This window comes from Falco punctatus (assembly GCF_963210335.1).
Source record: "Falco punctatus genome assembly, chromosome: 7".
Taxonomy (NCBI): domain Eukaryota; kingdom Metazoa; phylum Chordata; class Aves; order Falconiformes; family Falconidae; genus Falco; species Falco punctatus.
Window position 1 is genome coordinate 23,215,490 of NC_137587.1, and position 15,880 is coordinate 23,231,369.

The 15,880-nt window shown below is 48.6% G+C and overlaps 2 protein-coding genes across 2 annotated transcripts; both read left to right on the forward strand.

The window, feature by feature from the left end:
- The first annotated feature begins 3,970 nt into the window (after positions 1–3,970).
- On the forward strand, positions 3,971–8,895 carry RIOX1 (ribosomal oxygenase 1). The gene has a single exon (XM_080397628.1). The coding sequence runs from the start codon at positions 7,130–7,132 to the stop codon at positions 8,855–8,857; it is 1,728 nt and encodes a 575-aa protein (XP_080253754.1). The 5' UTR covers positions 3,971–7,129; the 3' UTR covers positions 8,858–8,895.
- An 81-nt stretch (positions 8,896–8,976) lies between these two features.
- Positions 8,977–15,877, forward strand: LOC308067936 (acyl-coenzyme A thioesterase 6-like). Its single transcript, XM_080397657.1, has 2 exons — positions 8,977–14,429; positions 14,556–15,877. The coding sequence occupies exons 1-2, from the start codon at positions 14,159–14,161 to the stop codon at positions 14,678–14,680; spliced, it is 396 nt and encodes a 131-aa protein (XP_080253783.1). The 5' UTR covers positions 8,977–14,158; the 3' UTR covers positions 14,681–15,877.
- Positions 15,878–15,880: the final 3 nt, after the last annotated feature.

Here is a 15,880-nt window from a genome sequence, read left to right on the forward strand (position 1 = left end):
CAGCGAGGCAGCTTCTGGGCAGGCGAGGCCGCAGGGCAGAGCCCCCTGCCCTGGAGGTTCCCTTCTCCGAAGCTCTGGAGCGCGGGGCGCTGGGTAGTCGGGCTCCTTGGGCATGAAATCGGGCCCCAGGGCACCGCCGGCCGTGAGGGAGAGCTCAGGGGCAGGCACCTGCCCAAAACCTGTCACTGGTACTGCCGCTGTGGGGACATTTCCCCAGGCGGGGAGACTCCCTGGCAGCTCCTGGAGAGCCCCTCGCAGGAGAGGAGCTGCCCTGGTGTGGGCTGGTGTGTGGTGGTGTGGGTGGCATGAGGAGGCAGCTGAGGAGGACGGCTCCTACGGGCCCAGCTGTGGGGCCCAGTGACATCTCGGTTTCCCCCCAATAAACCACATGTGGTAACTGACACATTCCCCAGGGGCTGCAGTGAAATGTGCTGCTAATGCCAGCTCTCCAGAAATTGCACATGTAATGTCCTCCTTCAGCTACAGGCCAGGTTTGCAGGGAAAACGCAAGCAGGCTCCTCTCTGTCGCTTAACCTCCATGGCTGGGACCTTCCAAGATCCAAAATGTTCTCACATTTCTTGTTTTCAGCCCAAGAAACACAAACGTGCTTCCATTTGCAAAGCAGAGGCAGTACCAGGTGCTGAATTCAGCAGGGGTGCTACACTTCAAAGGGAAGTTACCCAGGGGAATCCTCTGCGCGCAGCACCCACGTGACTGTGCATACGGGGCTTGGCCTGAACGCATTATCCAGAATGCATATTTCCAACAGCTGTCTCCTCTCACCAGACTTTCAAGCAGCTACTTCATCCAAAATGCAAGCCAGAACTGTTCCCAGAACATTCAGCTGGAAAAAAAAAAAAAAACAACAAACGCAAACCCTTAGGAAATTGAAATGCAAAGATTACACGAGGTTTCTCTGCATCATTATCTTCTCCCTGGATGCACCATCCTCCTTATTCTTCTTTGTTTCTGAATCAAGCAAAGAGGCACAGCCACAAAAAACATGGGCCTTAATGTTAACTGGCAAACATCCAGAAAATAAAGCAACTGAAATCAGTGGGAATTTCAAAACATTGCATGCAAAAATCGTTTCCCAGATTCACATAGGAGGTGCTTGGGCAGAAGTATGAGCATGGCACTGACTCTGAGTTTCAGGCTGATGCCCTGACCCCCAAATCATCTCCTGTTCACAAATTAAACTAAGAAGAAGATACCATGGGGTTTTTTTCCTTACATCTTTTTGCATATCCCTCTGCTTGGAAAGCAAAACCAAAGCAGAAAGCTGCCTTCCCTCTCACAGTTGCTTCTCAATTACTTTCAGACTGCTGCTCTCAGCCAGCAGCACAACACAGTGATGTTTGAGCCAAACATGTTCCAAAATGACTAGACAGACAAGACATTTCTACCAGTCCCAAGTTTTCTGCTGATTTTATGAAAACATTCCTGACCTGGCATAGCTCTTAAAATACTGTATTCCCAGTAGCCTTGGTGTAACTCTTAATCTTATTCACATTCTCTGGATTTCTGACAAAAAATTTTGCAAAACATGGTGCCCTAAACCTTAATTTCTAAGGAACAATTCCTGGTTTATAATATGCTCTACTTCCAAATGGAAAGTATTTGAGGGCTAGCAAGGAAAAGGTCAGGACACACTATTGTAAATAAAGTTCTAATGTATGCTTCAGCTATGTATAACTTTTACAAATATTTCTTAGGTAATTAAATTGATTTGTTGCCATTACTGCTGCTCTGCTTGGCTGCTAACTTGGCCTCACCATATAGTCACTGGTGACCAAAGGGAAAGGGGGATGTGGTGGGAAAGGAAAAGAAGATGACCCTAGAGATCACCTAGCTGGACAAGCTGAGCATCTAGCATGGCAAACTGCACATCCACAGGGCTGTGCTGTGGGTCTGGGTCGCGTTCTGTGCAGCCGATCTTCCCACAGTTTCCATGTAAGGGGAAAAATTAGTTCTCCAGGGCCTTATACTGGAAGTAAAGCTTCAAGGTGCTTTAATCCTCTTGGACAACAAAGAATTGGGAGAAACTTCATAGCATTCCTAAGAAATCCAACACAATTTCCTCCTTTCCACCTTTTCTTGGAGACTGAGAACAGGGCTCTGTGGGTAATATGCAGGATTAACGGCCATGGGTGTTCTGTTCCTGTCATGCCCACTTACTCCTGTCAGCAGTGCCTTTCTAACAAAGATCCTTCCTGTCTCAGCAGGATGGCGGGATAGTACACTATTCCCTAAGGACCTGAGAGTGTATTACACACACACTCCTGATAATGCAAACTCATTATCCTCATTGCAGATACCTGGAGGCTTAACAGTGTTCTCCCCTACTGGCTATCTAAAACAATGTCAGTGATTAAATCTCCCTTCTCTAATCACACCATAATAATATCCCTTCTAGGAACATGCCATACTAGTATAAACACTACAACACAAGCATTTTTATGCTGCTGTTACTGTGCTTACCCAAGAGGAATTCCATCTTTTTGACAATACAGGCAAAACAGTGGGAGTTCGTGTGCGTGGATGAGCACTGAAAATGTTCAAAAATACTTCCAGAAGGTGCCATATTGTCTAGTAGTGATACAAATCTACTACGGGAAGCAAATCAGCAAGTACCACACAGGCTTTCTCCTATCATGCTCTGAGCAGACCTGAACAATATGCTTGCTAAACCGAGACATCCTGTTTGCCTGATATTTCCATCTTGGTAGTGCTGCATCAGAGATGAGCAAGCAGTTTCAGAGTACTTCAGAGAACTTCAGTATAGGCAACTTTTATAAGAAATAAAAAGGTCTTTTGCCAGGCTCCTGAAAGGAAGAAACAGAAGAAGGAAATGTTGAATGGTGATGCTATATGTTAGCACAGCTAGGTGTTCATTTTGAAATAGTGGGCATAAATATATTTAATAAGCAAAGCTATGCAGTTGCCATCATTAATACAGAAAGGATGCAAATAGCAAGAATGCTTTAAAATCTTTCTTCCATGGAAAAGCATCACGCAAACAGCTTGTCAAGAGCCATGGGCTGTGCATAGCAGAAGAATATTCTCTAGCACAAGATACACGTACTTCTTAGGGAACCATGTTTTACAGCTTGACTATACTTTCTATCTCAACTGTCTAGATATGGTTAATCCTACAGGGCAAATACTTAATTCAGGTTCTCTTTGCTTCCATTTTAGAATGGGGATTTCCCCCACATGGCCATTTACTTCTCTCCTGCTGAAACGCAAGGAGACTGGAGCCTTGGAGTCTGCAGCTTTGTGTTTAGTCACTGCCTACAGAGTCACTGCAGATGGTATCTGCTCAATGTTACCAAATGCTAGATGTGTCTATTAAGAGCACAAAACGCCTCGTAAAAGTATTTCAAAATGCTTTCAAAGTACACATGCCTCTTCAAGGGGGTGAATAAGTTCAGTCAAGGGTCCTACTCAAACACATTCTGTAAATTCAGCTTTAACTTATGAAGTATGTATTTTAGTGTCATACAGGACAAAAGAAAATGTCTGTGCTTCCAAATCCCTCCAAAAAGATAATTGCATAGGGAGGACTGGATCTTGTAATTATTATTTTTATAAATTTGTTTCAGTTGGACTGTTCCATGGCAGGGAAGGCTTCTTTTCTCAGTGGGGCTCTGTGTACAAGATAACCAGGATTAAAGACCACAACCATTCAGTGAATAAGAAAATCCCTCAGAAGAGAGAAACAGCTGGAGAGAAGCCAAAATCTCTGCCAAGAGATGCTTCAGTGAGTGAGTGTATTCACTCTGATTAGGAGGGGCAGAGGATGGCTCTTGAGAAACAGTTCCTGAATTAGCTTTCAGTCTTGTTATCTGGCAGTGAACTTTATAGCTCTCACAACGAGGAGTAGGCTTCACAATCCAGCCCAGTGTCCTTCCAGCGATGACATACTGGATGTCACTAGACTGTAGGAGAAAGACTGTCAGCTAAGGCAACCTGTTAACAAAGGGTTGAAATGTTCTTTTTCCTTACTGTGTATTGCTTTTGGCTCAAGAACAAAACTGACAGTGCAAAAGGAAGGTTGCCAGCAAAGTAATAAAGAGAAAAGGGATTAAACCGAGTTTAACTTTCTAAAAGTGACTGGTTTACATTAATGGTTTGCCGGGAACACAGAGAAAGTACTGGGCAGTTTGCATGGTGGTGAACAACTGAGTATCCAATACGCAGAGAATCGCAAAGGATTTTGCCCTTTCCATTCATTAGTGAAGACTGCTTGTAGCTTTGCAGGATCAGGCCTTACCCAAACTGCTCCTTAAACTTGAGATTTCCATTATTTGAACAGGGAACAGCAGAAGGTTAAAATATCAAATGAACCCTACATCTCTTTGAGGTGCCATTTACTTCTTTCTTTTGAAGTCACTTGTGGCTCTTTAATAAGTTGTACTCACCGCATTTTATATGTCCTCTTAAATAAAACACGTGTGGCTTTTGGCAATGCAGCTTATATGCTCATAAAATCTGAGTAACTGTGCTAAATTCTAATTAAGAAATTTAATTGAGCCTCCAGTTGCTACTCTGCCTATGTAAGCAGCAGCTGGGGACCACCTAATCATTCAGAGATCTGTGCTACTTATTTAAAGAACTGTACATGACACTGTTCTTTCTTTACAACAAATTCCCTTGAAATATTGGACAATGAATGAAAACAGCGTGTGTAGGCCTTGTGGCTATTCCTAGACAACCATCTGAGTACTCTGTAACTGATACTGAAGCTCTCTCTTTTTGCCTTAGGTCAAAACCCTTTCTTGAGTGGTGCAGAAAAATAGAAACATTCTTCATTCTTGAAAGCATTTACTATTAGAGAGGCTAAATTGTCAAAAGAAACATTTTATTGTTATAGAGATTTCACTGCAATTATTTTCCACTGTGTTCTTCACTCTGAGACTTTGTTACACATCAAAAAAAGAAAAAAAAATTATCCAGTGTCAATCATCTGTCTATTGGTGGTAGAAAGTGACATCCATATGAAGATCAGAGCCTTCAAATGAGACTTTGAGTTTGCCGTACTGGTAAATATCCAGAATAGCTTTGCTGCAGTCATTACAGATATTCTGGTGTAACTCAGGTCAGGCTCTGTGTACAGTGGCCAGCTTCCTCTGAGAAAGATCAGTTGCACTCCAGTAAATTAAACAGTAACACAAATAACAGCCCAGACACCCAGATTTTTCAAAAGTCTTACCCCTCCCAAGCCTATTTAGCCACGCTTACATATAATTAAAGCATACAATAGCCTAACTGCTACCATATTTCAAAGCGCCTGCATCTCGGTTTTGTTAAGGGCCCAGTTCCGTTGAAACGGTTTCAGCTGATAAGATTATTCTGGTAAGCAGGGCTTAACCTTGGGAAAACAAAGAATGGATTAAAATAGAGAGTTCACCCTTCCCTTCTCTTCCAGTCTGCACATGCACGCACAGGCTACTTGCACTTCCCTCTTTTTAAACCCCATCCACACCAATCATCTTGCCAGAATGCCATAGCCCCTTCCACGCGTTTCCCACCGCAGGGTGCAGAGCGCTGATCGGCCTCTGCCACCTGCTGGCAAAGCCAAAAACGTTCAAGACGTTAAATCGGAGGCTAAAGCGTTGCCTACGCACGTCTAAAATCGGCTCTTTTAGCTAAAAACCATCACGGTACAAACAGGACAATTTGCTGGTGCTGTTGCATTTCCCACAGCTTTGGCTGCAAAGCCTGTGCTGCCAGAAGTCTGTCAGGAAAATACCTCCAAAATGAAAATAGTTGTTACTACATACATACAAAATAGGTCTTGGCTGCTTATAGCACAGTGACAGGATGTGAGGCTGATAATGTGTTTTTAAGGCAATCAAAAAACCTTAAACTTCTATGATACCTGCATCTGTTCCAGAATTAAGACTGAACATCTGAACTCATCCTCATTAGGCCTAATGATTTCTGCTCCTGAATGCTGGTAAAAACTGAAATGTAGGTCTGGGTTGAAACCTTGGCAATGGCAAAGTTAAAAGAGGCGAAAATCTGCTTTTCAGTGTCATGTCTTAGGCCCGGTATGCAAAGTGGGCCACCCCCCCACCCCCAATGCATCTGCATAGGCCTGGTGTGTGTTAGCTGCTTATTTAACATACTGCATGAAGCCAACAGACGTCGGTGAGAGGCTAATAACACCCGCGTGAACCAGGGCACACCTGGGTAATTGCTCCAGTTAAATGCTTTAGACCCACAGCAGTTTCCAGAGATGAAATTCTCATGCAAAATCCATTCCCATGAATTACCAGAGTCCATCAGAGATTCTTCTCACAGGAGTATTGCATAGTGAATTCCTTGTACTGAAGCTTGGTTTTGATCAGAAAAAGCATCAACACAGCCTGGCAATACAAACCCCTAAAGTTTTTCATGTGTGCCGTCAAGCTGTCTTGCTGGTCTGTCCTCCTACCCTCCGGCAAAGCTTCCTCTGGGAAGGACACTGTCCTTCTGAGAAGCTTCAGGCCCAGGAGAGAGATGGAGAGAGAATAAAGGTCTGCCCCGGTTATTAGGCTGTTAGTGCATTTGGCAAAAAACACCCGCGCTACACGCCAGGCCTGCCTCTTGTTTTGGGGCTCGTTTGCAAGGATGTGGCCTTTGACCTGGCAAGGAAGAGGGGTGGCACAGCAGCGCTGCCTCCGTCCGGCCTGGAATTCTCTTCCTTGCACAAAAGAACCTTATGAAATAGGTTTTACCTCATCTCGCCTCACTAGGCTGCAGAGCCGTTGCGCGCTGCCCAGCAGCACGCCCGCAGGGGGCTGCTCTGAACGGACCCTCTCTGCACGTGCCGAGCGCCCTTCCAGCAGGAAGCTTTCCGGGCGGGGAACGGAGCCGCGCACATCAGTTCCTAGCGGAACCGCCTCGCCTGTCCTTTTTCGTGGCGCGGGAAGGAAATAAGCCCGGCCCGTTTTAATCGCACATGGTGGCAAAATGTAAGACTTTCTGTCTTATACGGCGTCACAGCTGCACACGCAGAACTCCCTTCCGCGGGCAGACGCGCGGGGCCCGTCTCCACGGAAATCCCGCGTCCGGGACGCTCCCGGGCGCACCCGCACGCACAGGCCCCGGCGGAAGCGGGGCGGGGCGGCGCGAGCGGCCATGGCGGCGGGCGGCGCGGAGGAGCTGCGGCGGCGGCTGGGGCGGCTCTCGGCGCTCTCGGTGTACCGGCGGGTGGCGGGCGCCGGGCGGCTGGAGCGGCGCGGCCGCGGGAAGCCGCCGCCCGCGGGCGGCAGTAGGGCCAAGGCGCGGCCGAGGCGCGGCGAGGCGGGAGGCAGCGGCCCGCAGCCGGAGCCTCCGCCACCGCCACAGCCGCCGCCGAGCGCTGCCGCGCCCCCCAGCCAGGCGGAGGCGGAGGCAGAGCCGGCCAAGGCGGCGGGCGGCGGACCTGAAGCGAAGCGGAGGCGCGGCCCCGCGGCGAGCGGCTGCGGCCCGCGGCCCACGGGAGAGGGCGGCGTGGTGGGGCTGCTGCGGCGGCTGGGGCGGCTGGAGGACAGCCGGCAGCGGGCGGGCGAGCTGTTCCGCTGGCTGGTGGCCCCGGTGGCGCCGGCAGAGTTCCTGGGGCGGCACTGGGAGCGGGCGCCGCTGCTGGTGCGGCGGGGCGACCCCGGCTACTACACGGGGCTCTTCTCCACGGCCGAGTTCGACGCCGCCCTGCGAAGCGGCCGGGTGCACTTTGGGACCCACCTGGACGTGACCAGCTATGCCGACGGCGTGCGGGAGACGCACAACCCGGCCGGCCCGGCCCTGCCAGCCGTCGTCTGGGACTTTTACCAGAACGGCTGCTCCCTGCGGCTCCTCAGCCCCCAGGCCTTCTCCTCCACTGTCTGGCAGTTCCTCTCCATCCTGCAGGAGCACTTCGGCAGCATGGCGGGGGCCAACACGTACCTGACGCCGCCAGGGACACAGGGCTTTGCACCCCACTACGATGACATCGAGGCCTTTGTGCTGCAGCTGGAGGGGAAGAAGCACTGGCGTGTCTACAGCCCCCGGACAGATGCCGAGGTGCTGCCTCGCTTCTCCAGCACAAACCTGACGCAGGCTGAGCTCGGCAAGCCCGTGCTGGAGACTGTGCTGGAGGCTGGGGACATGCTGTACTTCCCTCGTGGCTTTATCCACCAGGGTGACTGTCTCCCTGATGCACACTCGCTCCACATCACTGTGTCTTCCTACCAGAGGAACACCTGGGGGGACCTCCTGGAGAAGCTCCTCCCAGCTGCTCTGCAGATGGCTCTGGAAGAGGACGTGGAGTACCGGCAAGGGCTTCCCATGGACTACCTGGGCTACATGGGGGTTGCCAACTCAGACGTAGCTGACGCTCGCCGAACTGCCTTTATGGAGAAGGTGCAGAGCCTGATAAAGAAACTCGTGGACTATGCACCCATTGATGCAGCTGTGGATCAGAGAGCCAAGTCATTTCTTCATGACTCTCTCCCACCGGTGCTTACGCAAAGTGAAAAGGTGCAGAGTGTGTACGGCTTCCCAGCCCGGTGGCAAGATGGAGGCCCCTGCAATGTTGATATACTTATAACAAAAGATACAGAAGTACGTCTCCTCCGCCATGGCATCATTAGGTTGTGTAATGAAGAAGCAGGTGTGATGCTATATTATACGACAGAAAACTCAAGAGTGTATCACAAGGAAGAACCAAAGTTCCTCGAGCTAGATCCAGAGTATACAGATAGTATTGAATTTCTGCTGTCTTCCTATCCAAACCATGTCAGCGTGGATACCCTTCCATGTGAAACCTTGGAGGACAAGATTTCTCTAGCCACACTCCTGTTTGAGAAGGGCATTCTGACTACAAAGAAACCTCTGGTGCAAGTGTAACTTTTATTTTTTAACAAAATAAACATACATTTGTTCTAGGAAGTGTTCCGTCTTATTCTCACCTTACACCTGTCAGGTGTGAATCAGTCTGGATCACGCTGCGTCTTCTAGGGGCAGAAGCACTTCGGCATGGGTGGAGAAATCAAATGTTCTGATTACAACAGGTGTCACTCTAGAAGCAATACTGCATGGCTGAGTGGCTAGAGAAGGGAAGTGCATAATTTGTTATTTTTTCCTTTCACCAACCATATTACTACACGCTAAGTAACTTCAGGAAGTTAGTGAACTTTTTTTGCAGTTTGTAATGTGTTTATAGTGTTTTAAAGCAGCCTACCCTACTACAAGAAGTACTCTCATTACTTGCAGGTGTGCCTGTGCTGTGGCACACTGTACATGCAGTGTGGCCCTCAGGCCTGTGCTCTGTTGCAAAGATCCCTGGGCCATGTGAAAAGCTTGGCCAACTCTTCCTAGAAGTGGAGCCCACATGCAGCTCCCACTCAGTGCCAGCGATTATGCTGCATGTGTGGCTCTGCCTTTACTGAACAGTGCTGCAAGATTTTCTCGTGTGAACATGAGCTACTGCATTTGAAATGCTCTGTCTCCTCTTTTTCATTCTGCCAATTTCAAGCTGTCTTAGTGATAGAATAACGTTCCCCACTAGTCTTACCACAGAAGCCCATAGCAAGGAAATTGCTGGTCCTTTCAAGGCAAATGGGGCACTCTTAATATGGGAGTTTTCAGGCTGGGTGCAAAAAGTTTCGTATTGGGACCTAACAAGTTACATGAATACATGCCTGGCTGTGTGGGCAGTTCCCATAAATACTGACAAGCATCAGATACACTTTTGTGCAATACTGTTTTATCATTGCAGTCAGCAGGTGACAAATATTCTGTCTTTAAAGCCTCCTGAAGCCATACCCACAAGGAGCGGGCTGTGTTATCCTGTGCTCCTCTGAGCTGCTGGGTCATCAGGGTTTTGCAAGATGGTACCAACACACACTCTTTAATTGTTTAGGATTCAAGTGCACACTATATCCTCCAAAGCCCCATACTTGCAACAGCCAGTGCACCAGCCTTCCTTTTCCACTTCTGCCTGTATGCTTTTGATAAATCTTGGGCTGTGTAAAACTGCACACCACAAGAGTGTGCTGAGGTGCACCCGGGGTGGGGTGGGGTGGCTTTGCTTTGTGAATCAATAGTGGCTGGACAGAAATGCTATTGCCACATACATCCTCTGACCCCTCTGTCTGCTTATCCTCACCAGAGGATCAATGGTCCTCATCCCACCATTCATGCCGCTGGCAAATAGCTTGTGCTTCAGTGGTGTGCTTCCTGGGCCGTTTCATGTGCCCACCTTGCAAGAAGTGGCACCTGCACCACAGCTGCCTGTGCCACAAGCACTTGCAATGCATTTGGCTGCATAAAGGGCAGCTGTATGGCAGGCACCTGCACCGCAGCTTGCTGCATCAGTAGCTCACGCAGCTCCTTCTGCGCTGGCTGTAAGCACTGCCACGTCGTTTCAAGCATGTTAATCATATTAGTAACAAAAGACAGCACAAATTCTTAGCTTTTCCTTTCCCTGGCCCCTCTTTTCTAAGACAGCATAATACTTAAGCTGGTCTGGGGCATTCTGATAATTCCTCGTCAGTTTCTAAATCTACTGGGGAAACTGCCTGGGCTAAACACCGTGCAAATACTGCTCTTGGATTTGTGTGGGGCCAGCCAGGCACAGAGTTTCTCTTCCAGAAAGGCATTTCTTACTGAGACCTGCTGACTGCACCAGATGTTCTGCACTAGGAGGTGCTGATACATTATGGTCTTGGTAAGAAAGGCACTCACATTCTGTAAGGTATCATTAAAAATGCTATGTATTAGAGCTAACAGTCTAAGAAGAGAATAGTATAGTGTATTGGCTCTGGCTGAGCCCCACAGCAGCCCTCCCAGTGCTGTGCTTGTACTGGTAGCCAGAAGGGTGCTGCTAACACACCGGTGTTTGGCTGCTGCTGAGCAGCGCTCGCACAGCACCAAGGCTGGCTCTCCAACATCCCCCCATCACCAGCAGGCTGGGGGTGGGCAGGGTCTTGGGAGGGGACAGAGCCAGGACAGCTGACCCAAACTGACCCAAGGGATATTCCATACCATATGACATCTGCTCAGATACAAAAGCCAATGGAAAGGAGGAGGAAGCATTTGTTACTTACATTTGTCTTGTGGATCAACTGCTATACACACACAGAAGCCCTGCTTCCTGGGAAGTGGCCGAACATCGCCAGCTGATGGGAAGTAGAGAATAACATCTTTTGTTTTCCTTTGCTTTGGTGCACACAAATTTTGCTGTTGCTTCATTAAACTGTCTTTATCTTGACTCACAAGTTTGGGTTTTTTTCCATCTTATTTTCTCCCTCCCTGTTCTGCTGAGGAGGGGCGAGAGAGAGCAGCTTGGTGGGCACCTGGCATCCAGCCAAGGTCAACGCACCACACACAGGTAATCTTACATGCCTTTAGATGTTGGGAATCCTGAGCAGTGTAGCATGTAACAGGAATCCAACCCACATACCTCACACCATGCAGATATGGTCCATAGCAGACAATCTTACCTTTTGGTCTTTCAAGGTATTGTAAGATATTTATATAAATAGGAAACAACTCTATTTATCATGTCTACTGTCAAACATAAACAATGTTCACATGAAACATCTTGCTGCACGGTTTGATATAGGCAAGGCCATACAGGTAGTACAATCACAGGTACTGGGTGGGAGTGCCTGTGGGCTCCTCTTCCTGTAAGGAAGAGCTGGCAGTGTTCCTCCTGTGGCCTCTCAAGAAGTAGAAGCTCCAGAGGGTTGATGAGCAGCCCATGTTGCTCCACCACAGCACGTGCACAAGCTGTGATAGCCTTGAGCCTATTGATAATGTGTATGCTTGTGAGAGCCCTCGTTAAATGTTCTGATGTCACACTTTATCACTGGGGATCTGGTACTGGAGAGGAAAATGTGTTCAGACAACTGGCATCGCAATCTTCTCTATACTTCTTACATATAGAAGATCTCCCTGGGATATATTCAACAGGAAAACAGAGGAGGCTTTCATCATTCCCATAGCTGCCCTTTGTTTCCCGTTTCCCTGCTCTAGAGATGGCATTTCCATGCGACCTAAAGCAGTTCAGTCAGAAATGGGCTTCCAAAATGACCTCATGGTGGTGAAGAGATTTGCAGAATGTGAGTGGAACTCTGAAGCTGCCGTGCCCACAACAGGAAATTCCTGGAATTTCAGCTTAAACCTCCTCATCCAAAGGCTAGCTATAACTATTCTCAGAGTTTACTGTTGATATTCCTTTACTGGGAGGAAATGGGAAAAGTGCAAGAATACACTTGTATTATAGTCTATCTATGGGTAAAACAGTTCTGCTCCTCTAAGTGATCATACATTATCTGCCACAGGGCACTTCCTCTGCGCAGTTTTCCTGTCATCACATCTTGGACCTCACCCCTCATGATAACCCTATACAACAATCTGATCAATGGTCTGAGGATGGCTGCCAGAAGGAAAGGCACAGCTGATGCATCAGCCTCAGTCCTTTCTGCTCTGTCAGAAACCTGGGTGTACCCTTGGTACTCCTACAGCTGAGTACTAGTACTTAGATGTCCTAGTGTCTGGATTCATCCTATTCACCACACATAGGTGATCTCCAGTATACTTTTTTGAGCACCCAAACTGTTGTTGTTAATTCCCTACATACATGAATTCGGGGAAAGGGGCAACCCTTTCCAAAGGAGGCCTGCGGCTTTGCCGAGCTTGGGAGAGAAGTCTGGGTATGGGGCTGCAGCTGTACCTTCCCCTGGGTCCATTCCTGCAAAGATAATAACCAACAGGCCTGAAGGCAGATTGCTCCCAAGAACCTGCCCTGTGTTTGCACTTGCCATTTGGAAACTGCCCCCGTGGCAGCTGGATTAGGTCTTTGTCTTCTGTGCCTTGGGTTTGTCCCCCCCTCAGAAATACGTGCTCTGACTGGAGCCACCTTCTTTTTAACCACAATGCCTTGGTCATCCTGCAAGCTCCTCTGTCTGATTTATATTCAGTACAATCTTCTTTCAGAAGAACGCAGTATCCTTTTTGCTTTGGAATAATGGGGAAAAAATGGGATCAGAATTCCTTGAAGTAATTAGCTGAGCTTTCATGGGAGCAGGGCATTTTTCTTTGGACCACATGAGGTGAAATCACTTTATGATTTCATATGAGGGAGTATGGATGCCAGACTGCACATATAAAGCCCAGATAAGAAAGCACATGACACTTACAGAGGGAGAGAAAAAGCAATTTTCTTGGACAAGGAAAATCTCTGGAGAGTCTACCCAGTGCCTCTGACTACTTGGTATTACAAAACGGGACCACCTAAGGGTTCCCTCACATGTCTCCAAGCAGTGCAGAAACACAAATGTAGCTACAGGGAGCAGATCCACCATTTTTTCCAAGAGGAGCTGTGCAGGACAGGAGAGCTATGAGAGAGCAGGGCTTTATTTGCTGTCATAATCAGCCCCTCTGGGGCTCTGGTACAGCATCTTTTTGAAGCATACAAGGACTACTGGCTTCACAACAGCCACATGGGGCAGGGAGAGAGGGGAAGGGAGCCGGCAGTCCTACCCCTGCCAGCGCAAGAGGAGGAGGAGGCAGCTCTCCATGACAGGCTGCCCAGGCGCAGGAGCCAGGACATACGACTTAAATACAATCATGATGCAGTTGAGTGGATCACAGGAGCAGCAGCAGATTGCTCCCATCTTTCGTTGCTGAGCACGGCTGTGGTCATAGCAGACAAGGTTTCTCTTGTCTAGCATTTCCACATCACTCATCCCCAATGGTGGTCCCAACCATTGACCCCTTGCCTGCTGCCCACAGCCCCTGCCCTCTCCTCACAGAAGCCATCCTTATAGCTCCCCACTACCAAAACTTTTCCACGCTAGCTCTGAATAGTTTTACTTTTCTCCTGCAACTGGTGCTCAAATGCTGCCAGTGTGTTTGCTGTGTCTTGGCTGTTGTCATAGCACTAGGGAACGTTTTTCATGGGAGTGGAAGAAATTTGTGCGTAGGAGGTGCTTGGCACTTGTCCAGAAGAAAAACCGATCATTGCCATTGCCTTCTCCATGGTGTTTTGCAAACTCCCAGCGCTATGCAGTGTCCCTCTCCAGGAACCAGCTGTCGTGTTTCTCAGCTCAGTACTGATGGGGATTTCCTCCTGTCCTCCAGGTGAAGGGACCAGGGGTTGGCCTGCTCGGTTGCTCCAAAGGTGCTGATCTGTGTCTCACCATGGCCGCCTTCCTGAAGAACATCACGGCCGTTGTTTCCCTCAACGGCCCTGTGGCCGTTACGATTTACCCGCTCTGTTACAAGGATAAAACCATCCCCGCTTTGCCCATCGATGAACAACAGGTCAAAATCGTTGACTCCAATCTTCTTGATTATTCCGACATCCCTGCTGATGCCTTCCAAGCCCCTGGCAACCAAAGCCTGATCCCACTAGAGAAAACTGAGGCACAGTTACTGTTCATTGTTGGGCAAGATGACCATGTTGTTAAAAGTGAGTATTACGCTACTGAAGCCTGCAAGCTTTTGCAGGCTCAAGGGAAGGAAAATTTTCAGATTCTCTCCTACCCTGGAACAGGGCACTGCTTTGACCCTCCCTTTTTCCCTTTGTACTCCATAGGAAGCCATCCCATTTTTCACAAGCGGGCAGTCCTGGGTGGGGAGCTCAGGGCTTATTCTAAAGCTCAGGCTCATTCTTGGCCACGGATCCAGGCTTTTTTCAACAGGTATTTAAATGACAACTAATGTGCAAGAAAGACGCAGCTCTTAATGACCTAACCTGGCAGATGCTTTCAGACTTGCCAGGTCAAAACTTGTTCACAGTTGCACCAGTACAGCTGCAGTATCTTCCACCGCTTTGCACATCTGTAACTCAGAAAAGAGCTGCGTTTGCCTTTTCTGGTTTTCCCTGAACTTGCTTGGGTAAGTGTTAAGAAAAGGAATGGCAAACAGGTTTGCATTAGCCATTGATAAAACTGGTCACGTGCAAAATGCACAGTTACATTTCTTAGGTGGTTTCTGTTCTTCCAAATGCCTGGCAGTACTTCACATATCACTGTGGTCTCTACATGCATACCTCATCCTCAGCTTTAAAGCAATCTACTGTAAAGCAACGCCTCTCAAATGCTGATTTTGGACCAGGGTTTTCACCACTCTTGTGGTGATTGTCTCATCGTAAACGGAAATGTCTCTGATCTCTGTGCTGCTGGAAGTGTGCAGGAATGGATGTTACAGCCAGGATGCTGGGGTGACTCCGGTTAAGCCTCAGGAAGGGTTGCTGGCCCTCTGTGCCACCTCTCTGTCCTCTCCTCAGAGGAAGTGCTCTGGTTCATCGATACTTCTGGCCCCAAGATGTCACACAAAAAGCCATTCTGCTAAATGTACAGCCATTGTGATCTTCTCCCACATGATGTGGAACTTTTTCAGCTTTGTTGTTAGGGTGAGAATTGTAATAAAGAGACTGAGATTTGAAAGCCATGGAGTCATTTGCCGGGCTTGGGTTAGAAGCAGGGATCTTTGCATCTTGAACACTCTCACCTCAGGGTGGAGCAGGGGGCCTATGGGTGGAAGGCCCTGAGGACCTCCTGCCCCACCTTGGCAGAACAGCCACACTCACCCCAGCACACTGGCATGTGATGAACTACCACCAGCATCCCTGTTTTGTCCCCCTCTAGCATGCCAGGAGCCATCATCCTTTTGGTTTCTGGAGAGTTTCCACCTCCCTTGTGAATGCCAGCTCCCACCACCCTGCTGAAGCAGCTGTCCTGGATGTCCCCAGGCTTTGGGTGTCCTCCTGGCCAGCCTGGAACTCTGGAACAGAACTTAGAGCTGTCAGCTGCCTCTCAGCCCTGTCCTGTTTTCTGCACCTGGGTGTCCTCACTGTGGCACCACAGCCTTTCCCTGCCTGGCAGGTTTTGTAATGGATGGTATCCGCACGCTGGCTGA